The sequence below is a fragment of the Saccopteryx leptura genome, chromosome 1, assembly GCF_036850995.1.
Source record: "Saccopteryx leptura isolate mSacLep1 chromosome 1, mSacLep1_pri_phased_curated, whole genome shotgun sequence".
NCBI lineage: Eukaryota > Metazoa > Chordata > Mammalia > Chiroptera > Emballonuridae > Saccopteryx > Saccopteryx leptura.
This window is the reverse complement of record NC_089503.1, coordinates 13,288,288-13,311,647: the sequence shown is the minus strand read 5'-3', so window position 1 is coordinate 13,311,647 and position 23,360 is coordinate 13,288,288. Positions and strand designations below refer to the sequence as shown.

The 23,360-nt window shown below is 48.7% G+C and overlaps 2 protein-coding genes and 1 long non-coding RNA gene across 4 annotated transcripts in view; 1 reads left to right on the top strand and 2 right to left on the bottom strand.

Moving 5' to 3' along the window:
* The window catches only part of STX3 (syntaxin 3), a 40,440-nt gene extending 27,256 nt beyond the window's left edge, over positions 1-13,184 (top strand). Inside the window, exons 3-11 of one of the 2 annotated variants that reach the window (XM_066361205.1) lie at positions 152-251; positions 1,770-1,844; positions 3,240-3,307; positions 5,034-5,142; positions 6,032-6,105; positions 6,278-6,412; positions 8,176-8,286; positions 9,736-9,851; positions 12,830-13,184. In XM_066361205.1, the coding sequence (XP_066217302.1) occupies positions 152-251; positions 1,770-1,844; positions 3,240-3,307; positions 5,034-5,142; positions 6,032-6,105; positions 6,278-6,412; positions 8,176-8,286; positions 9,736-9,819 (756 nt within the window). In that variant the 3' untranslated portion in view covers positions 9,820-9,851; positions 12,830-13,184. Of the gene's footprint in view, positions 1-151; positions 252-1,769; positions 1,845-3,239; positions 3,308-5,033; positions 5,143-6,031; positions 6,106-6,277; positions 6,413-8,175; positions 8,287-9,735; positions 9,852-12,759 lie in introns of both variants that reach the window. The other variant, XM_066361196.1, reaches the window with a different exon arrangement.
* LOC136389403 (uncharacterized) lies at positions 13,168-15,196 on the bottom strand. Its single transcript, XR_010748304.1, has 2 exons — positions 14,640-15,196; positions 13,168-14,288 (listed from the first exon to the last, which is right to left on the bottom strand). It is a non-coding gene; the product is annotated as an uncharacterized lncRNA (long non-coding RNA).
* Positions 15,197-18,457: 3,261 nt separating this feature from the next.
* MRPL16 (mitochondrial ribosomal protein L16) lies at positions 18,458-22,399 on the bottom strand. Its single transcript, XM_066361187.1, has 4 exons — positions 22,207-22,399; positions 21,788-21,853; positions 19,932-20,080; positions 18,458-19,143 (listed from the first exon to the last, which is right to left on the bottom strand). Exons 1-4 carry the CDS (start codon positions 22,259-22,261, stop codon positions 18,658-18,660), a joined length of 756 nt encoding a protein of 251 aa, XP_066217284.1. The 5' UTR covers positions 22,262-22,399; the 3' UTR covers positions 18,458-18,657.
* Positions 22,400-23,360: the final 961 nt, after the last annotated feature.

The following is a 23,360-nucleotide window of genomic DNA, read 5'->3' as shown; positions in this document are numbered from 1 at the left end:
GCACTCACTACGCAGCAGAAGCCATTGTCGTCCTCTTCCACCAACCCGGAAGGTGGGCAGCTTTCACCAGGGAGCGCTGCTACGCTTTTATCCCCATCGTAGATATGTTCTTCCTCTTTGATGACAAAGGCTGTTGTCTTTCTGATTACAGATCGAGGACACTCGGCTCAACATTGACAAGATCTCAGAGCATGTGGAGGAGGCCAAGAAACTCTACAGCATCATTCTGTCTGCACCGATTCCAGAGCCCAGTGAGTGTCTGCCCAGAGCTGAGTGGCCCAGCGAGAACCCTTGGCCCTGGGGTGGAGCCAGTCTTGTTTTACTTCCCTCTGTGAAGAGCAGGGGAGTGTACGTCCATCCGCATGGTAGCCCAACACTCACACAATCTCCCATCTCCTTTACCCCGTCTCAGTGCGCCCTGCCCGGACACGGCTGTTTCTCTTCACGGTCCCCGGTTAATCCATTTAGCTGAACTCTCCTCCACTTCCCAACTAGACACTCATGACTGTCAGGGACTGTCACTGCTGCTTCTACGGCTCACCTCGGCCCCTTTGCTCGTGCTGGCTCTGCCTGGAGTGCTCCCCCCAAGCCCCTTGCCGAGTCCCACCAGATCAAGTCCATTCTTTTTTATGAGGTATTCCAAATGGTTCAAGTTCACCCAAGTCCCTCTCATCACTAATCTCTGTCTGTTGTCACCATGGAGGCAAACTTTCTCTCCCCACTGATTATTTCACATCTCAGAGAAGAGTTTAGGGCGGTGTTTCCGATTCCATAAGGACAAGGAACAAGCTTGATACTGTTATTTTACTCTCCAAATTTTTCATGACTCCGTTACTAAAGATTAAAGTTGAAGCGTGTTAGCAGAGCGTATGGGAATTGTGGCCCTGTACTGGCCAGCCTCCGCCGTGTTACCTCCACTTTGTTCCCCGAGTGCTTCCTGTCCCCACGGGTCTTGCACATACTGTTTCATCTCCCTGAGCCTCCAGTGTCTGTCTCTTTTTCCAACCTGATTAACTCTTAGTCCTTCTTGGAGACTCGGTCCCCTTATCATCTGTCTTTAGAAGCCTTTCCAGGTCCCTCTAGGCTGTGCTGGTGGGCTTCTCATCAGCACCCCACGCATGCCTTGACCAGAACTTACGCCTTACTCTGCACTGCATATTAGAACTGTAATCAGCAATGTCCCCCACTAGACCATGAACAGCCTGAAGGCAGGCTCTATGTCTTCTCTCTGATGACTCAGTCTCTAGCTCAGCCCCAAGCGTGTAGTAGGTGCCACAGGGTGGTCAGAGCTAACACTCACTCTGCTCCGTGCCTCCCGGGACAGCATTGTGTGTACAGTAGGCACTTCAGACATATTGGCCTGATTCTAAGTTGACGAACCATGGAACTCTTTTCCTCAGAAGTCCCATAAAACCCTTCCTTCCCTTCGGAGCGGAATCCTGCATGGTAAACCAGATATTTCCTCTAAAACCAAGGTCCTCAAGTTTTGTATGCCAGAGAATTCCTTGGGAAGGCTTGTTCAAAAGGCACTTGGTAGAGCTCCAGCCCTGGCTGGTTGTTTTTCTGTAGGTCTGGGATGGGGCGCCTGGAAAATGCCATTAAAACGTGAGCTCGCTCCGCTTGTGATGGTGGCTGTCTGGGGGGCACCTGGGCTCACCACTGCTCTGGCTGGCGGGTGCCTGAGCAGCGCCCCGTGTCCTCTGTCCACGTTGTAGCTCACAAAGCCATCAGTCTTTGCTAACTGACCTTACCTGCCTCTGTTTACCCAGAGACCAAGGATGACCTAGAACAGCTCACGGCTGAGATCAAGAAAAGGGCCAACAACGTCCGGAACAAACTGAAGAGTAAGAAGGGAGGAGGGGGAACCCGCCAGCCATGCCCCCCACTGTCTGTCTCACATCCCCAGGGTCCAGCTCTTCTGACCAAAACTCACTCCGATGCCACTTGCTCCATCTCTGCCTCTGCTGGGGGCACTGTCCCCACCATGACCTGTACTAGCCCCAGAAATTTGCCTGTTCTTGATCATGACTACAGTTGAAAGAATGCAGAGTTGAAGTCAGGAAATGAGAATTAATGTGGACTCTGAGCTACCGAGTAGTTGTGTGACTTAGTGCTCTAACTTAGTCCCTTGACCATTCTCTGTTTCCCCAGCAGCCACATACATTTGAATAGTAATGGTAGAGATATATAGATACAAAACATATTATTTGTTTATAGCCATTTCTTGGTGGGGGGGGGCAGGTATATCACCTCCCATTACTTAAGCCGCACCCCCTCAGTTTAGAGCAGCGGTTATCAACCGGGGTGCTGTGGCACCCAGGTGTGCCACAAGGAATTCTAAAACATGCGATACCTGACCATTTAGTCGGGGAAATTACCTTTTTTCCTTAGATTGCCAAATAAAAATATGACAACAGCCAACACAATAATAGCCATCCGATGTGAATAAAAATTATACCCTTTGTTTTTTGTCAAATCAGCAAACAATATGTTTTTGGTGTGCTGCAGAATTTTAGTAATTAGTTTATGTGTGCCATGAGATGAAAACGGTTGAAGGTCACCGGTTCAGATCATCGTCCTGTGAAACCTGCGTCAGAGATTCAATTCCCTTGGGGCCCCAGAAGGTCCCTTGGTTCCGTGGCTGTGCTCTGCGTTCTTGTCCACTGGAGTTGATGACTGCATGTTACTGGTCAGAGAGTGAAATCAGCATGGCTCAGCCCAATTTATTATTTCTTCCCCCCAAACAAATCACAGTATCTGTTTTCATGAGGGTGGAAGCAGACGTCAGAGTACAACTTCCAATAACAGGAATGAGTAGTGTGTCAACCACTGGCCAAGCACTCTGTGTCTGTCCTCATTTGAGCATCACCTCAGGATTGTGAGGGAGGTGCTGGTATGTGGTTCATTTGATAGGGGAGGGAACACGAAGGCGAAGTGGCTTTCCCAAAGTCACACAGCTTAGCAGTGGCAGGACAGGGCTTGAGGTTAGGTTTCTCGGGGACAGAGACTCCTGCTGTTAACCACTGTGCTTAGATCATTAGGGAAGAGCTGGCGATGGTAAAGGACATGCTGCACGTCCTGGGGCTCACCTGCGAGCTCACTCTTTAGACTCTCCCTGCCTCTTGTTCGTCTCCGTGGATCGGTGGGCGAGCTTGAGCGGGGAGGTTCGTGTTGAACAGTGTGTTTCTCAGAGGAGAGCGGCAGGCGTGTTGCTGGAATAACCGGTCTCTCTGCTCCAGGCATGGAGAGGCACATCGAGGAGGACGAGGTGCGCTCATCAGCGGACCTTCGGATTCGGAAATCCCAGGTAGGACTGGCTCTGGTCTAACAGTTGTCTAGGGCAGTCTTTTAATTGTCTTTTTCTTAGCTCAGGATTCCTCTTCTTTTTCTTTTTCTTTTCTTTTTTTTTTTTTACAGAGACAGAGAGAGAGTCAGAGAGAGGGATAGATAGGGACAGACAGACAGGAACAGAGAGATGAGAAGCATTACTCATTAGTTTTTCGTTGCGCATTGCGACACCTTAGTTGTTCATTGATTGCTTTCTCATATGTGCCTTGACCGTGGGCCTTCAGCAGACCGAGTAACCCCTTGCTTGAGCCAGCGACCTTGGGTCCAAGCTGGTGAGCTTTTGCTCAAACCAGATGAGCCCACGCTCAAGCTGGCAACCTCGGGGTCTCGAACCTGGGTTCTTGGCATCCCAGTCTGACGCTCTACCCACTGCGCCACCGCCTGGTCAGGCAGGCCCTCTTCTTCTTAAATACAGTTCTTATTTGGAACTCAGTTGAAGAGCAGGCGAGGGGGAGCCGCCCAGGTTAAAGCAGAGGACGGGCTCATTCCTCCCTCTCCCGGGAGCCCCCGAAGATCTTCCCAGGGCTCCCAGAGCACAGCATAGGATTTCGGACGCCTCCTTGTCTTATAGGCGAGGAAGTTGAAATCTCTCTAAAGATGGTTTGTCAAGACCTGTTCAGTTTGGAGTTAGGCTTTTTGGTGGACATCACAATTATACTCCTTGTCCTTAAAGAATTGGTGTGATATTCGATTGGCATAAGGAACCTATTATGTAAGGCCCAACAGGAGGTGTGAGAAGACCTTGGTGTGCTCTCGGTCTTGAAAGATCTCGGGAAGAATTGGGCTAGAGGTTCTCGCAGGAGGCAAGGGGGGCAGGAGTGGTGTGTGTGTGTGTGCGCATGCGCGCGCGCGCAGCAGCCGTGGTGGTGATGAGGCTGGGGTAGCAATGAAGGGCAAACATGAAGTTGGGCAGCCCATCTGGAGAAGAAAGTTTGTTGTGAGATAGAGGACACTGAGTTTTTGGAAGAGGAGGTAGTACCATATTCCAGAGCAGTCCTTGACTGCTTGTCTGGGGCGTCTGATTATGATCGAGTGGCCTATATGCATCGACCTCAGGTCGCAGTCTGCTAGGAAGATGCCCTGGCAGCCATTTGAAAGCTGGCTTAGTGTGGGGAAGAGGCAAGAGGCCCGTGGGTCTCCAGTTGGGTTTTTGCAATGATAGTAGTGGGTTTGAAAAAAGTATACATATTGGTGATTTTTCAGACCAGTAGTGCCTAATAGCTATTGAGAGAAGAGGTGGGGAGAACAGCTTGAGGAAGAACTTGGGATCTCTGGCAGGTGTTGGATGTAGCAGATACTGGATGTAGGAGGGGATCTGGTAGCTTTAGACAGCAAGCTAAGGGTTGTGCCAGAAAAATGCTCCTGGTCCATGTGGTCCAGGGCTCTGAGAGTCACAGGTTGTCTCTTCCGGCCTCACAATTACCATATAAGGTCAGCAGGGCAGGTAAGCAGATGCTGAAGACATGCTTTGGGAAGGTCAGGGGGCTCTCTCATTGGTGTCAAGGTAGAAAACCAAAAAGTTGAGTTGTACATCTTGGTCTTTTGGTTCCAAGGTCAAAGCTGCCGAACACAAGGAGACAAAGCTACGTGGGGGTGGTGAGGGGGCTGGGGGTCCCACAAGAGTTAGGGACCTCCCACCGCCCTCGCCTCCTAGGCCCTTACTGCCTCTGACGTTCTTCCCGTAGCACTCCGTCCTCTCCCGGAAGTTTGTGGAAGTGATGACCAAATACAACGAGGCTCAGGTGGACTTCCGTGAACGCAGCAAAGGGCGCATCCAGCGGCAGCTCGAAATCAGTGCGTGTCTGGTTGGGTGGCACGTCCGTCACGGTTTCCGGCCGCACGGTTGTCCGTCCATGTTGTGAGACCTGGGAGAAGGAGCAGCGGCCTTGCTTGTGGCTTCTGTCTCCTATTCTGCGCCCAAGCCCAGGACACGTCCTGGATGCTGGTTCTGAGGCTGAAAGGTGGCTCCGTGTGTGTCAGGCCCAAATGATTTCGCTCGTGTGGGAGCCAACACCTCTTATCTTGTACATAGAGGGGAGACACTGGGTAAACAGTTGCTGTCCTGGGGACTCATGGCAGTTTTTGCGGCCTTTTTGATGGCAAAGAACATTTATGAAATAAAAGGCGCGATGCTAGTTGCTGTGAGAAGTGAAGACACTAATGAAGCCACGCCCTTTGGGGTTTAGTAACATGGAATGCCGGGCCCTGCGGGGAGGAATGCAGGGCTCTTCCGGGTAGAATGCCCTAGAAGAGGGACTGTAGGAACAAGGACATAATCAGAGAGATGCAGGTGTGTCTGGGAGTGGAGGTTGTCCAGGGCCTGGGGAAAGTGTGCATCTAGGAGTAGCAGTGTGAGGTTAGCGGGGAAGAGGAAGGACTCACCCAGAAACCAGCTTCATGTCCTGAGGGCCTTAGACTCCACTGTATAGTGACAGGGGCCAGTCAGCGTTCTGAGCTGGGAAGGAATGTGACCAGGTTTATGCATCAGGAAGGTGGTTGACGACCGTGTTGAAGCTGAATCAGGAGAGAAGTCAGAAGACAGATGAGTCAGGAGACTGGGGGGGAGTGTTGTAAAGGCCATGGTCTGGATAGTGGAGTTACCATAGTCCTAACTTCCAGGCAACTTTTCAAACGGTGTATCTTTGATGCTCTTATGTTTGATAATCTTCTCTTGTTAATAAAGCCGGCAAAAAGACAACAGATGAGGAGCTGGAGGAGATGTTGGAGAGTGGAAACCCTGCCATCTTCACTTCTGGGGTGCGTGCCCCTCCCCTGAGGAGGGAGGCCCCTGGCAGCCCCGTCTGGTAGCGAGCGGAGGGCGGCCGCAGGCGCAGTGAGGCGGGGAGTCGAGGGGCTCGGCAGGAGGGTGTGCGAGGGGCTTCAGCAGGGGATGGTGGACGATGGCCTGTCTTTGCGTGGCCCCTTGTAGATTATTGACTCTCAGATTTCCAAGCAAGCCCTCAATGAGATCGAGGGGCGGCACAAGGACATCCTGCGGCTGGAGAGCAGCATCAAGGAGCTCCATGATATGTTTATGGACATCGCCATGCTGGTGGAGAATCAGGTAGCCGGCCGGGGCCCCAGCGTGGGGAGGGAGGCGGGGCAGCTCAGCTTCTCCTGAGAAGGGTGAGCAGCAGTGTGCTGGGGGCGTGCGCAGAGTCAGCGGAATCTGCATCACGGAGAAGCAGAACGCCAGCATCCGGGGAAAGGAGTGCGCTCTTGAACCCTGACGCGTGGGAAAGGAGTGCGCTCTTGAACCCTGACGCGTGGCGGGCAGGCTCAGCCTTGTCATTCTTCTCTGGTCCCTTGGCTTCCCAGTCCTTTCTAGTTAATGTGGGTTCAATGTGTCTGTCAAGTGCCTCGTTGTCTCTGGACTCAGGATCTCTTCCTGTTTGGTTTATAAAATGAGAGACGCGGGTTCTTAATGATGAGGCCTTCAAACAGTCTTCTGATAGGAGCTGTTTCACGGGTGACGTTGAAAACATGTGACCTTTTCCCCGGTTAAGGGAAGAGTTAGGTTTAACCGAAGTTTTTATTTTTTCTGTTTTTTTTTTTTTTTTTTATTCTATATTTGTTCTTCCAAAAATGTTGATACTTTTTGCTCAAGAACAAGAGCAGACAACAAAATGAATGAAGGAATACCATGATATTTACATAAAAACTTGAAACACTCACGGTGCTTAGCTGGACAGCTTGTTTCGTCCCTGGGTCCACCTCTCAGGGATGTAAGTCTGTCATCTGCACGTGGTGTTAGTTTCACATAATCCGACAGCTCCCAGTCCTCACGATACGATCAGACCTGGCAAGAGGCACGTGCCATGCTGTCGTGCCTCCATGACTGTGAACCTGCAGCCGCTGGGCCCGCCGGCGCGCCTGACAGTGGCTTCCTTTGGAGAAGGGCTGCGAGCCGACCTGAAGCCCGAGCACGGCCTGGCTGGCAGCTGCTGCCGGCTCCCTGCTCAGGGCTCAGGTGCCTTTCCTCCTCCCCTTCTGGCCTTTGGGACCGCGTGTCCAACCCCTCCAGCCCCACATTTCTTCTTTCTCCCCACACTGCCTTGCCGAGGAGCTGGTTTGAGATTCAAGTGGTGGTAAGTGCCTTTCTCTGTTTCCAGACCACCATCAAGCAGTGGGTTGGGTTGAGGAAGGGGTAGGTAGGTGAGGGGAATTCCCCTCCTTAAGAAGCCCAGGAATGAATTCGAATGACCAAACTTCCTATCAGGAAGTAACAACTGGGAAATGGTTGGGAATCTTCTCAAGAGATCTCTGTCTCTTGGCCAAATAGCTTGGATAAACCCAGTGTGTCACTTAAGGAGCCTGGGAATATCTCTTAGAGAAGGCGCATGCTCCCATTCTCACATATTTGTTGAGTACCTACTGTGTGCCAGGTGCCATTCTATACTAGTGAACAAACTCAGGACAGATGAACTTGGTTCAGGTCCAAATGACCAGGAAGAGGCCAGGATCCTGGTAACGCCCTAAGAACATGAGATATTTTTATTTTGGTTTCTTGCCTCATATGCTTAATTAAAAAAAAAAAATGGTGGTGGTGGTGGTGGTGGGATCTGTCAGAATATGTGGTTACCAGGCATCTAGGCAGTGTGCCCCAGGGGACCAGCCCTGCACCCGCTGCAGAGAAGTAATGCAGTGAGTGCCACCAAGGACTGGGGAATCATGGGTAAATCCTGGGAAATGGTGGAGTGTGCCCTCGGGAAGGCTGTGCGTTAAGGGTTTCTGGATGCTCCTCTCGGCATTGGAGACTATAATGTGGGGCAGCTAGCACCGTCCGGGAGCGGGTGGTACTGTGTGACTAGTGTCTGTTCTTTGCAGGGTGAGATGTTAGATAACATAGAGCTGAATGTCATGCACACAGTGGACCACGTGGAGAAGGCACGGGATGAGACGAAAAGAGCCGTGAAGTATCAGGGGCAGGCTCGGAAGGTGAGACCCTCCTGCCGCCTTCAGAGGAGGCTCCATTTTGTGTGCTGTCTCTCGCACTTTCCTCCCTCTCCCTGTCTCTTCCTCTGCTGCCACCTCCTCTTGCTTCCGGGGAAAGGGAGCCATGATTGACCGTATTGAGAACAACATGGACCAGTCGGTGGGCTTCGTGGAGCGGGCCGTGGCTGATACCAAAAAGGCCGTCAAGTATCAGAGCGAGGCTCGGAGGGTGAGCGCCTTGGTCCCAGCTGGTCCTACTGGCCTCTCCTCTGTCTGGTCATCCCCACCTGTGTCCTTGAGCCCATGCCCTCTCTCTGTGTCCCGGCCTCCTCCAAACCCCTGTGTTGGCCTTTCGTAGAGACTAGACGTCCTCCCTGCCCGGGTGTGCCCTGCATGGATCTGGTTCCCAGGCCCTTGCCCCAGAGCCCACGCTGAACGCAGGTCTGTAGGGGAGGTGTACTGCCTGGGTGTTGCTCCTGGACAGCTCATCGTCCTTTCAGATGTTACACTTGACTCCTCTGTCTTCAGAAACCTCCTCTTCACTGTCTTCCTCTCTCGTAGCCCGAGCGCTGCCCCTCCACGCTTTTCTCTATCATGAGCCCGGCGCTGTGCTGATTGCTATGGAAACATCTCATAGCGTACGGAGCACCTATTCTTTCTACTTCGTAGATGGAACAGTTGAAGGTCCAGGGTGAAGTAATGGGCTTCAGGCCACCTAGTCAGCATAGGAGCTGGGATTCCAGTTCAGATCCTAGTCCCGCTCTCTCCACCACAGCGCCCTGTCCCCCTTCCTGCTGGCGGCCCTGACGCCGCAGGCTTTCCAGCCTCTCCGCCTGTTGACTGGTAGCCAGCTCTGTGGCTTTTGCTGTTTTTGACTCTTTTCTGTTTCTCCTGGGCTCTGGTGTTTTGTTCTTCAGTTCCTTGTTTTTCTTCTGACTTGACCTACTGCTTGCGCAGGGATTTGGTGAGCTGGGGAGTTATTTTGTGTGGTGAACCCAGGCTGGTTCACAAAAGGACTATAATCAGGTGGGAGTGTGCTTTAGGGGAGACGTGGCCAGAATTCTGTTTGAAATGATTACTATGTCAGAAACGTCTCTCTACCCCTTCTTGAAAAGGAAAAATGAGTCACTAAGTATCTTGGACTAGTGCTGCCTGGTGGCTCCGTGTTAGTTGCTCTTGTGTCTGTCCCCATGTGTGAGACAGCAGTGCGGCTGACAGCGATGGAAACCCTCCCGTATACACATCTGGAATATGTTGCTATCCAAGAAGGACTCTAAAACATAGAAAACGTCCTAATAGAATGTCTTCCTGTAGAGATGTAGGCTTTTTTATTTGAATCGACAAGATGTTTTCAATGTCGAGGAGAGGGGGGTTGGGTTTTGGATGAATGGTGATTGCTTCCTGGGCTGTGTGTAATAATGACGTGTTTTTGTTTCTCCCATCCCTCTCCAGAAATTGATCATTATCATTGTGGTAGTAGTTGTGTTGCTGGGCATTTTAGCATTGATTATCGGACTTTCTGTGGGGCTGAAATAAGGGGAGCCAGAGAGGCTGCTGCACCCGGAAATGTAAGTAGACGGAAGGTTCTCGGGGCTTTGTGTTGGCTCCCTCTCGACAAATGAGCCAGGGATTTTAATTCCACTTCTTCTGCCTGTGGTTGTCCCTGGACATGCTGAGCTCTGAAACTTTCAGTTGCCTGTGCCTTCTTTCATCTCTTTAAAATTCTATTCTTGGGTTCTGGCTGCCGTCCAGGGGTTGGGTCTCCTGTTTGTTCTCGTCCTGTGGATTCTGTGCCTGCTCTTTGCTGACTGATGTTTCACTACCGTTCCTGGCCCACCTGAGTGCCACGTTCTCACTTCCCTGTCCCAGCAAGCATGCGCCTAAGCTGGGTACAGTCTTGTGTTTGGGACCTGGGCTTTGTCTTCTGAATTCTTGCTGGATCTCATGGATGTCGGGCTTTGTTTTCATCTTCTTTTCTGTGTACATGAAACTTTGAGTTGTGACTGGGGTCTGGAGGGGGCTGTTTGTGACTTGTTGGATTGCAAATGATTTTGCAGTTAACAGTTTTGAGTGTCAGGTTGTGCCCGATGATATACTAAACAGCATATACACATAATGTTATATATACACGTAACATTGACTCCTCACAACCACCTCTTGAGATGGGTGCTATCATTATCCCCATTTTACAGACAAGGGCATTTGGGGCTTAAAGAGAAGTTAGGTAGCAGAACCGAGTCTGAATACACAGCTGGCAGTAGACCTAGGAGAGCTCTTTACTGCACCTCAGTTTCCCTTTGTACAACAAGGTAGCCGCTTATCACTGGGACAAAGTCTGGAGTACCTTATGGGATAGTGACTTTAAAATTCACCCTATTAATTTCTTAAAATCTGGTAAAAAGAATGAAGCTGACCCCAGAGTCAGGGTTTTGTCTGTCTAGTGGTAGCAAGATAAGAATGTTCTGGTTATTGGGAGTGTTAAAACCCAAGACTGTTAAGTCTGTGCCTTCTTAGAACATTATTTTTCTGAATAAAATATAGTACATTTGTTTTAAAAACGGTAAAATCGCCTGACCAGGCAGTGGCGCAGTGGATAGAGCATCGGACTAGGATGCGGAGGACCCAGGTTCGAGACCCCGAGGTCGCCAGCTTGAGCGTGAGCTCATCTGGTTTGAGCAAAAAGCTCACCAGCTTAGACTCAAGGTCGCTGGCTCCAGCAAGGAGTTACTCGGTCTGCTGAAGGCCCATGGTCAAGGCACATATGAGAAAGCAATCAATGAACAACTAAGGTGTCGCAACAGAAAACTGATGATTGATGCTTCTCATCTCTCCGTTCCTGTCTGTCTGTCCCTGTCTACCCCTCTTTCTGACTCTCTCTCTCTGTCCCTGTAAAAATAAATAAATAAATAAAATAAATAAATAAAAACGGTAAAATCTACAAAATGCAGAAAAGGTGAATAGAAGTAACATTAATATTATTCCTGATAACCCTGTGGCATGTTTATATACTCAGATGTGGTTGTACATAGTTCAGACTATATTATCTTTAGTTTTGTACTCAGTTACAAAATGATAAGCATCATTCCATGCCACTAAAATCTCTTTGTAAATCTGATATTCAACATAAGATTGTGAATATACTCTCAATTATTTAACATTCCTCCAATGTTGGGCTTGCTATTATAACAGCATGACTAACTTATATAATAGTATTATCCTCATTTCTATTTTCTATTTATTATAAATTTATAGAATTTGGGTTATGGAGGTAATAGATAGAAATATTTTTAAAACTTGATACAGATTACCATGTTGATATCCAGAGGCGACCCATCACTTTGTGTTCTTCCTCCTCCTTCCATGTGACTAGAGGGTCTGAAAGTCAGTATTATCACACTAAACATTCACCTTCCTCTGGAGAGAGAAGCAGCAGTGAGGTGATCATTTTTTAAGTAATTCATTGATTGGTTCTCCCCCCCACACCCCAAGCTTTTGGAGTCTAGCCCTTGGTTTTTTTGTTTGTTTGTTTGTTTGTTTTTTGCTTTTGAAGTTAAAAGTTTTGTTCTGACTCTTTAACTGTATCATTGGAAGAATGTTAAAATTAAGCAAAGGCATAATAGTTGATATCTTCCCACAGCCTCGGATGAATGATGTCTTGCAGATTTATAATACCCCTTATTATTACTAATTCTAGGAACTCAGCATGTAAATGAGTCATTTTTTAAAAAAGAGGCTAATGGATGTATTGTCGGTCCAGCAGACATGCTGAGTCACTGGTCAGTTGTTGAGCTGCTTGCCGGTCCAGCAGACATGCTGAGTCACTGGTCAGTTGTTGAGCTGCTTGCCGTAGTATTCGGTACCTCCTAAGAAGATGGGACTGGCTGTCACTCGGCCGGCCTCCCCCACCTCCATGGGGCCGAGGGAGAGGGGTCTCTGGACAGGAGGGAAGGAAGACAACCTGCGCTCCTCTTCCCTAGTCGTGGGGCAGCTCTCGTTTCGGTCAAGGAGAGGAACGGTACCCCGTTTTCAGACGGAACGTTCTTAGAAGCTCAGTTAAGAAACAGCTCATCAGGTGGAATCAGCACAGTTCTTTTCACTGTGCGCTTCTGCCTTCTAAGAGAAGCGCGGGACCCAAGGGGAGTCGTGGAGGATCCGAGTCCCAGAAAGCTCCTGAAGCGTGCATTTGAAAGGCGAGGGCGTGGGCCGCATGGAGAGAGTAGGGGTTTTCAACGAGGGATTGTGCTCCCCACTGACACGTCCCCTCCCATGGGTCTGTGATGGCTGGTGTGAAGAATTAGAAAAGGCCCAGGGATTTAAACACTTTTTTCCCTTCTCTGTATAGGGCTTCGTTTCTTATACAGCGGGATATTTCATTTCAGGTCCTGTCTTGGGTATGTCTATTGGATTCCTCAGGTTTAGGGGTGACTTTCCCAATAGTCTCCTTTCTTTCCCTGATTTTTCTTCTCCACCTTCTAGGTTTGTGGCTGATCGTAAGGTCGCTGTTTGCCATCACTGACCAAACCACTCCTCCCCCTGCCTCCCGTAGAGCCCGATGTTGCTCCAGCCTGGTGTGGCCACCTTGCCTTCAGATGGGACGCAGTTTGAATGGCCTTCCTGAGAGAGTGGGACCCGTCCCGTTGTTTCCTGTATCCACCCTTGGACCTGACCCAGCAGACCGTCTAGCCCCGGAGGGATCTCACCTACCCAAGCCACCCCGAGTCTCCTTACGGCCTTCTCTCCTGGAGTGTCTGAGCCCACCCGGCGTCTCCCTCTCCCTCTGCCGTGTCAAATGTTGCCGTGCCCCCGGGAAGCCCAGTCACTGGAGCACCTTCCCGGGGTGCTGTGCTGTTTTCTACCTCATGAAGTATTCTCCCAGAAATTGCATTCTTTTTTTTTTTTTTTTTTAATAGAAGAGTTTCTTTAACAAAGCAAAGGGATTCTTCCAAGTTGGGCCACAATAAGGTTTGGACTTGACCTGCCTGGCAGGATCCAAACCTCACAGTGTGTTGTCCCTGCGCCCTGAAAATATGAGGGATTGGCAGATGGCATTTTGGTCTGGGAGCCAACTTGTTTGAAATTCAGCCTTAAATTGAGCTCTTCGTCTGCGACGTCTGTCTGGGCCATGTTCTCTCCTGTGGACTTTGGGAGGCGCCGGCCAGCACGACACAGCCGTCCGAGGTTACCGTTTGTAAAGGCTGAGGGTATGGGATATTTGTTTTCACGGCTGAGTCTTGAAAACTGGTTGCTCACTGTTAGAGTGATGCTTTGTGTAGCCATTGCCTTGAAGCCAAATATTTTTTTACTTAAAAAAAAATGGCACTTAAAATTGGGCCAAGAACAAGGTGCTCGGGTCTCTGGCTCTGAAAATGGTTCAGATTGGTGCCAGCATCAGTCATGCATTTCATGTGTTCCAGGTGAATGTTCATCGTTGTGTGTGATGTTTGTATATATTTTCGTGTCTCTTAGTAGGAAGTTGGAAGTGGAGGCTATTATAACCTTAAAGGAAAAAAAAAAAAAAAAGCCTTGAGCTAGGCTAAAAACTAGGTAAGAGAGATTTGCTTACCTGCAAATGAATCACAGTAGAAATATAATCATCCCGTGTCCTTGAGAAGCCCGCTGGTTCTGATGAGCACTGGGAGAGTCGTAGGTCTTTGAGGTCGGGACTAAGTTGATCTCCATTAAGTTTTTCTGCTTAGCAGATAGGTGTGACAGGTTTTGATACCTCTCCCTACCTGCTGCCTAGACAAGGCTTGTCCTGGGAACATCCCAGAGCAAGTTGATATCATTTGTGTGACCTTTGGAATGTCCTGTCTCCAGGGCTATATCAGTTGGGGAACACCAGGGACCACTGGGTAGCTCTTCCTTCTACCAGTTAATGAGCTCAACAGGTTCTTTGTCTCCCCCAATTCTTGTCAGTCAGAAAGCACTAGGCTGGAAGTTTTCCAGTGGAGTAACTGCCGGTCAGGGGTGAGCCTCTGAGAGTCCCTGCCGGTCTCTGCCAGTCTCTCGCTGACTTATACTTCGGCATTGATTTTTTTTTTTTTTTTTTTTTTTTATACAGGGACAGAGAGCGAGAGGGATAGATAGGGACAGACAGACAGGAACAAGAGAGATGAGAAGCATTAATCATCAGTTTTTCATTTTGACATCTTAGTTGTTAATTGACTGCCTTCTCACATGTGCCTTGACCACGGGCCTTCAGCAGACCGAGTAACCCCTTGCTTGAGCCAGCAACCTTGGGTCCAAGCTAATGAGCTTTTGCTCAAACCAGATGAGCCAGCGCTCAAGCTGGCGACCTTGGGGTCTTGAACCTGAGTCCTCCGCATCCCAGTCCTACGCTCTATCCACTGCGCCACCACCTGGTCAGGCTTCGGCATTGATTTTAATGCTTTCTGGGACAGGGTGAGTCCCCTCATCCAGGCACTGCCCACAGGCTTTTTTTGCAGAAGCTACTTACTCCCACTCACCGCCCAGCACTGAGACAGAGCCGGGGAGGCCCTCTGGCCCATGGCTATGACGTTGACAGTGGGCTGGCTCCAACAGCGAGGCCAGACAAGCTCTCAGCACGGGCTTCTGCTCTACTGAGACTGAGGTCTGGGGCTTATAGTCTGCAATCCAGTAAGTGAAGGTTTTTTTCTTTTTTTTTATGTTTGTATTTTTTTAATGTAAACTTGATTATTTTATTGCTATTTAAAAATAAATGACTTTATATTGATTGTGAAACACTTCTGGCTCTCCTTCCCTGCAAAACACTTGGTGATTGGGTGCCACCGTGTGGTGGTTTTCGTTTAAGTTTTGGAAAGGGGGTTACAGCTCTTAAACACGAGCTGGGACAGGGTGGATCAAAAAAGTTCTAATTTTTGAAAATGGTTCAGCTCTCAAAGAGTACATTGTAAGTGTATTTGAGTTCAGAGTCGAGGTGCTCCCCCTAAAGACTATGGCCCGCTCACTGAGAGAACCGGCTCTGGAGGAAATGGGGTCCGTCGGTGTGACGGGTCCGTCGGCAGACGGGAGAACAAATATATATATTAAGCAGCTATCTTCTGATAGGGCTGCCAATTGAATTTTGAATCTCTCAGCTAGAAGTCACATTTCTATACTCCGGGTTCTAGAAGCCAGATCCATCTCCCCTTTCCTTTTGATCCTCTCCCACGTCCAGACCCGCTCTGTCTCCCTTCCTCGGGAACTGTTACCTCGGCTGTGATGTTGTATCTCATGTGCTTTTTCTTCCCTCATCTGGATGAGCAGAAGAAGATCATGATCATGATCTGCTGTGTCATCCTTGCCATCATCTTAGCTTCTACCATTGGGGGCATATTTGCCTGAAACAGGTGAGCTGTTTGTGAGGAGGGGCGGGGGTGCTTTCCCTTACCTGAAACCTTGTGTCCCCATGGCATTTATTGTCACTGGGTGCCCTAATCAGGGTAGGATTAGGTGTTGAGATAGATGAAGGTTGGAGAAAGCTAGGAAAAGAGCTGCTTCATAGTGAGAAAAGTGAGTGAAGCATAAGCTGGTAGTAGGTAGGCAGGGAGACAGAGGTGCCAATCTGTGCCATACCAGGACTGGCATGGGCATGCTTTGTATATAGTGGTGAAGTCCTGCAGCTTTACTGGGGCCTTGTCATCTGGGAACAGCTGAAGGATAAAGAATCAGTTCTTGTATTAGAAGCACCCTTCTTTAGAAGAGGGCCACACAGTCAACCTGATGTATATAAAAATTAAATTAACGTAGCCTTGTGAGTAGTCCCTTACCCCTGCAGAAGAGGGATTGGTGATCCTGACCTCTAACACCTTCAGTGTAATCTTCGATTTCTTTTTCCCTCTGTCTTTCGAATATGTCCTCCAGCCCTCACGGATAGATCCTCGTCGGGCATTTTTCATCCTCCTGCCACCTCGGTGGCGCCAGCACCTCTCACGACAGATTCCGCGACAGCGACTCCTCTTTCCACGATGAAACCTCTTACCACACAGGGCATCTCTCAACTACCTACTGAAAGCTATGCAAAGGGAGACTGATGATGCCAGAGCTGGGGGCGGGCAGGGTGAAGGGTGAAGGGACAGGGAGTACGGAAGTACACAGCTGGGCAGGATGGTTTGAAGGAACTGACTGCAGGGTAACGGGCAGGCACCTAACTGCTCAGGAAATAAAAGCAGAGATTGTAGCACGCCCCGTTCTCCAGGATCTTGTTTCAACCGCTGTAAGGTGATCGGAGTCGAGGCACTTGGTACTTATGCTCTTCGGGCTCTTCTAGGTCACACCCTTGACCAGTTCTCCCTGTTCCCTTCCTGGAGTCCACTGGTCTTCAAAGTGAAGTGTGACAGGCACCATGCATGGCTCGCTCACTGCGCCATCCTCAGTGTTTAGCACAGCGCCTGCCACGACAGGTGCTCCAGATTTGTTTTGTTTTTTTTTGTATTTTTTTGAAGTTGGAAGCAGGAAGGCAGTCAGACTCCTGCATGCGCCCGACCAGGATCCATCCGGCACGCCCACCAGGGGGCGATGCTCTGCCCATCTGGGGCATTGCTCTGCTGCAACCAGAGCCATTCTAGTGCCTGAGGCAGAGGCCACAGAGCCATCCTCAGCGCCCGGGCCAACTTTGCTCCAATGGAGCCTTGGCTGCGGGAGGGGAAGAGAGAGACAGAGGAAGGAGAGGGGGAGGGGTGGAGAAGCAGATGGGCACTTCTCCTGTGTGCCCTGACCAGGAATCAAACCCGGGACTCCTGCACGCCAGGCCGACGCTCTACCACTGAGCCAACCGGCCAGGGCAGTGCTCCATTGTTGACTTCATTACCTGTCATTAAGCTCTGATTTCTGCTCATGGACAAGTCCTTGGCTCTGACTCTTAAATCCTTTAAGGCACCAATGGAATGTGGTTGTTAGTATCAGAGGCTGCGTAAAATGCTTGGGTTGGGTCGATCTACTTAAGTAACAATAAAACAGGGTCCCCCTTACAACTCATACCCAAGGTACTTCCCTATAGGTGGTACTCCCTATGGAGTTCTGGCCACAGCCTCTCATGCCGCTAAGATAGTTGGCCCCAGGATCGTGGTTCACTAACTAAACATGGATCCAAAATAGCAGTAACAGGTTTGTACTGTGCTTGAACTTGCAACAGTCGTCAGTGCCATGCTCTGTGAGCCATCACAAAGGAGACAGGGATGTTAGGGCAGAAAGGTAAAATGAGAATGTCACTCACTTCACTTTCTACCTGATTCATGCTGCTAGCTGAACTGACTTTGTTGCCCAACAAGGTGTGTATGAGACAGTTCTAAATACTGGCCTCGATTCAAGGTTCACCTTTGTTCTATGCAATTTAGTAATTAATAATATTACAAGAGGTTAACAAAAATTAAAAATAGTATACAACTGTTGAGGATGACACAACTGTTTAGCTAAATTTGTACTTTTGAAAGGAAAGTAGTTGCTTTGCAGATAACTTTTTAAGAAAGTTGGTAAAAATATCCCACATTTTAGTCAGCGTGCTTTCTACCCACTTTTAAAAGCAAATGGTTTAATAGGTCTATCCATTTGTATTTCCTTTATTGTTATTATTTTTAGATTTCCTTTAGCTTGAACAGTGGTTAGAAAACCGCGGCAGGGCAGTCCTGATACACAGGTTAATCTTGGTAAAGGCGACCAGGGAGCTGGGATCATGCGCCTCTATTTATCCTACAATAACTACGCAGTGCCCTGTGGCGCCCTGCGCTGTACTAGCACCTGCAGGGACATGAAGATAGAGCCACTCTTCCTCATCCAAGAATCTCAGACCGAGCAAAGACCACATTTTGTTTTTGTTTTTTGTCAGTTCCTTTTGTTCAAAGGCAAGGTGTGTTCCCTGCCACGTCGTCCACCATCCCCCCTTCGAAGGCGAGAGAAGATGGGTGGCTGGGCATGAAGAATCACTTGCTGAATTAACCTATGTACTGCCATTTTTCCTTTGCTTTTCCAAAATTTTTGTTTCATTTACAACTAGTACAATGTCATGGAAACTAGCTCCTGAAGGGCGAGTGTACAACAAGTAGTACAGATACTGAGTTCAACTTCGATGCGAACATCTGCTTTGTTCCTGAAGACGTTCACCTTACAGCCAGAGAGGACCAGAGCTCCCAAGAGTCAATCAGTCCTGGTTCTTAAGCATTTAAGGGATTAAGAGTGACCAATGAGAAGTTATACCTGAGGTGATACTCAAATTTTATTAAATATAAATATAATGTACTTAAAAATATCAACAGCGTACAATTTTTCAGATATCATCTACAGCCCTTGGATGCTGCTCCTCGGTTACGACAGCGGAGCTACCCGAAGCCTTTTGGGGAGGCTGAGCGAGGGGAGCAAACTGAAGAGTCCTTCCGCACATTCACTTCCCACCGCTCACTACACTCGTTCAGGCAGGTAGAATTTGCCCCAGTAGCGCCCCTTCTGGGTCAGGTCGTACGGGCTCAGTACCTTCCGAATTCCCAGCATGTTGGCAGTGACTACGCGCTCAAAGGTCCAGGGGTTTTGGTTGTTACGTTCCCGTTCCTCCTGATCTTTCCGCATCTTCTCTAGAGTCTCACGGCTCACGGCCTTCGCTGGGAAGGGCAACTTGTGGGCAACCTGGTCGAGGAAACCTTGTACCTCTTTGAATTCACAACGTCCACCCAGCTCCACGATGAGGCGGCCGGCCTTCACAGGAGTCACGTAGTGATCGATGGCCCCTTTGCCTCCCCCCATGCGCTGCCCCACGCCCTTGCGGGTGATGGGCTTGAAAGGGGCGGGCACTCGCCACAAGGCGAACATGTTCTTGGGGTCCAGGGAGCGGTTGATCGTCAGGCGCATCATTTCAAAGTGGCCCCAGTGGAGGTAACCGCCACCCAGTGCCTGAAAGTGCATGGAAGAGTCAGAAAACTCATTGAGGGGCAGGTATCTTTGGTTACAACTGTGGCTTCAACAATCCACATGGAAATAAGAGTTCTAATAAGTACCATGGAAAGCCCAGGATAGAGTAACAAATGAGGACAAGGGTGGACCTGCTTCAGTGGGTAGCCAGGAAAGGCCTCTGAGGAGGTGACCTTTAAAGCTGAGGCCGGAACAGTAAGAACTAGCCAAATGAAGAGACAAGTGTTCCAGGCAGAGCATGGTGGAGGTAAAGGCTTGGTCTGAGAAGCCAGTGTGGCTCAAGGAGAGTGAGGACTGGGGGCTGATGGGGGCGGGAGTGGACGTCAGGTTCTGAGAGGAAGGAAGGGGCTGATCATGCAGGCTGTGGGAGGAGGATCTGAAAACATCACTCCGGCTGCCTCATGGGAAATAAAGCCTAGTCCACACCCATCTGTGAAGCTTGTGACATCAAGTCTTCACGGAAGCTATTTAGTGAGTAAGGAAACAGCTGTCCCACATCCTAAGTAGTGAATGGTTTTACTTTTCCACAGGCCTGAGAAGATCTCACAGTCTGATTAGGGGGTAAATTAGCCCCCCCCCCTGCTTTTAGATTATTTTTACTCTACATTAAAAAAAAAAAAAGATACATAACTCTAATGTTTCCTGGGTATTGCACATCAGTTTAAAGAGCCACTGGGAGCAGTTTTAATAGACATGTGAAGGCAGAGACTCACAGAGTTCCGTTAGTCCCCGCTTCCACCCTGTAGCTGCCTGATGCTGCGCTCACTCACCAAGATCGCAAAGCTGCCCTCCGTGAACTCGGTAGCTTCGGCCGAAGGCCCCCGTATGTCCCGCAGGTTTTTCGGTTCTCTTCTCACTTTTGGCACAAGTGGTACCCTTTCAACAAATCTCAGCTTGGGCTTTTCAGGAATGGTAACATCTAAACGGAGCACAGACAATTAAGAATTAGTGAAACTACATATCTCAGAATATTCATGTTCTTCCCAGAAAGATTTGCAGCAATCAGGTGAAAAAGTCTTAAATGAAAGTTACCACAGAAAAATAGTTCCAAAAGTATTTTAGGTTTTTGTGGATGCTTTTATTAACACTGGAATTCTTTGGCTATGACAGTGGTTAATGCAAATGTTTTTGAACCTTTGAGAATAGCAAAATTTTAACCTTCAAACCAAAATATATTTATTAAATGCCTACCCTGTGCCTAACAGTATAAAAGGGAGCATTTGAAACAGTATAGAGATATAAGACTCACAGAATAACACTAGTCAAAATAACTTTTTAACTTAGTGCTGGAACTGAGCAGAATGCTTTACATGCATTATCTCATTTAATCTTTTAAAACAACTTCATGGCCTTGGTTTTTGTTTTTTTTTTTTTTTTTAGGGACTCCTCTTTAAACTTTTTAAAGTTTTACACACATACATCAAAGGGCCAAACAAAAAAATGTACAGTGAATTATCACAAAGTGAATGCATAAGCATACCCACATAACTATCACCCAGATCAAGAAACAGAACATGAGGCAGCTCATAGTTTTTGTCTCCATTTTATAGAAGAGGAACTTGAGGCCTAGAGACATAGTAAAATTTTGTCTACGCCATCCAGTAAAACAGCAAAGCCGAACAGTATGACACTTAAAAACCAAAAACTATGCTGCCTCCCTGGGTATTAAGGGGGCTAGTGGAAAGAATACTATATTGTGCATGAAACTATCTAAGTTCTCCTGTTCTGCTACATTCTTGTTAGGGAACTTACACCCCAGGACTCCTGTGATCAGTGCTCTTCCCTCCTTTCCTTAGGGGGCTTTCATGCTGAGACATGCACATATCCTACAATATGCAGCAGCTTGCTGGGGGAGGGTGGGTGGCCTGAAATGCAGGTCTTGACACCATCTTTATCATGTCTGACATTTTGGGAAAATAAATTAACTTGTAAGTCATTTAAAACATTTCTATAGTAAAACCAGCATGGCTCTACAATGGAGTCAAATATAAAACAGAAGACTTCAAGGAAATACCAAACTGTTACCGGGCTATTCAGAGTTACACAAACTGCGCCCCCGCCTTCCCCAAGCAGGTAACGCTTTCTCTGGCCTGCAAGTCCATGTGTCCTTCCAGAGCATGCAGTAGTTTAACAATTATGTGTAGAAGATAAGGTGCTCATAGAGGTCCCAGGCCCCTTTCATTTTTCTGAGATTTCCAATATATTGGAGAAAAGAAATAGTAGATTTACAAAACTGTGACTTACCTTAAATATTTACATTTAACAAATTAATGCTTTTCACAAAATCTTAAGTGACTGCATATATGTAACCTCATTTGGAGAGAACATGAAAAGGCTAAATCTGAGACCAATGAGCTCTCTAGCTAAGGTGGGTAGGCCATGGGGGGGGGGGGGTGGCTTCCCATAATTGTACATTTGCTCCATAAAAGCAGAGACCTTTTAGGAACTCTTTTGTTCTTTGATTTATCTCTGGGTTTAGAACACTGCTTGGCATAGAGTATGCCCTCCATACATATTAACTGAATGAGTGAATGGAGACAGCACAAGAACACGCCTTCACCTGCTCTCTGCTGGGATCCATCATAGAAAAGACTTACAAACATGAGAATGACCAATCAGCTCTCACCCTCAAAAGTCGGCACTGGGAGCAGCGTCTTCAGGGCGGCACTGGCGGGCGGAGCTGCCCAAGAACCTGCAAAAAACAAATCAAATGAGGAAGGCGACAAGGGCAGGACCCGGTACGCTCTCGGCCAAAGGCACTCTGGACAGAGGTGTCTTGAGGGGGTGGAACGCCGAGTCCACTACAGGGGTTCCCAGGCTCGGGCGCCCAAAGGGTGCAGCCGGGGTCTCTGGGCGCCCCCCACTCCCCGCCCCATAGGCGGCTGAGACCCTTCCCGAATCTCATGGCAGGAAGGGCAGCAGCGAAGCGCAGCCCCGACGGCGCTTCAGCAACCATATGCAGGGTCTTCTTTGAGTCTGAGAGAAACAGGATTGAGGATGCGGTGGGAAACAGGGGGCTGCCTGTGGGACCAAGGGGCCTCTGACCTGACAAAGGCACTCGCAGCAGGGGCGCACCGGCGCGAGCCAGCAGGCGCCACATGGTCACGCGTGTCCAGCCGTGCCAGGACCCCCACGGCGACCACGGAGGTTACCGTGACCCAGACTGTGGCGCTCTAGGGCCCCGCAGAGATTCACTTGCTCCGCGATCCTTCTGGCAGGAAGTTATGTTTGCTCCGGTCCCTTCCGCAGAGTCCCCCACAGAAGCGGAAGAAGCCCGGGCCTCTGGGTTCCGGGGCTGTTCCCTGCTCGTGCAGAAGGAAGGGTTCTCCTTCGGCGCTTTGGGGTTTGCATCCAATATGGGGTCTTTTGATAGATGAGGGCGACAGGACGGGAAGTTATCTCCGCGGATTACGGTGCTGAGGAAACCTGGCTTCACATACCAATTTGGTTCTGTTAACCTAAAAGTATTAATAAAAAAATCTAGGTGAGAGGAGTAAGCCATTGAGGTCCAAAAAATTGTAATTCTGGGAAGCAATGATTTAGGCAAAAATCCAAATGGTGTTTCACTTGGGAGGTGAAGGCAAGGGGTATTTATGAGGAAGGAAAGGAGACTTCATGAAACAAAGACAAGCCTTTCAGTAGGTGCAGATAAATGAACACAGTGATGCTAATTATAAAGAATGTCTTCAAATTTCAGTCCGGTGGTTTCTGTGTCTACTTTTCTGTTATCGTTGCCAATAGTTGTTCGCAATACAGTGCTGCTGTAGGCCTAGTCCAAAGGTGATTTTGCCTAGTTTTGATCTTCCAAAGGTTTGAGGAGTAAAATGTGCAATGCAAAGCAGTTCATCTGGGATTGTAGGTCTGACTTTATACTTTGTCCAATTATTTTTTTTTACAGTACCTTACAGTTCAGTACACTACACCACTTCTCTAAGGTGCCCCTCAAAGTCATTAGGAGATTGCACTGATTCATCTTTGCATTAACATTTACTGAGCACTTGCAAGGTGTTTAGCCCTCACAACAAATCCACAAGGTAAGTCATGACACCCATTCTGCAGATTCCATCCTGAGCATCAAAGGATTTAACTGTTTTAGGTTCACAAAAAGTACAATTAGAATTTGAGCACAGTCTGTGTAACTCCAGAGACACAATGAATGGACAATATCCATAACCTGATATCAAGTTAAAATTACAATT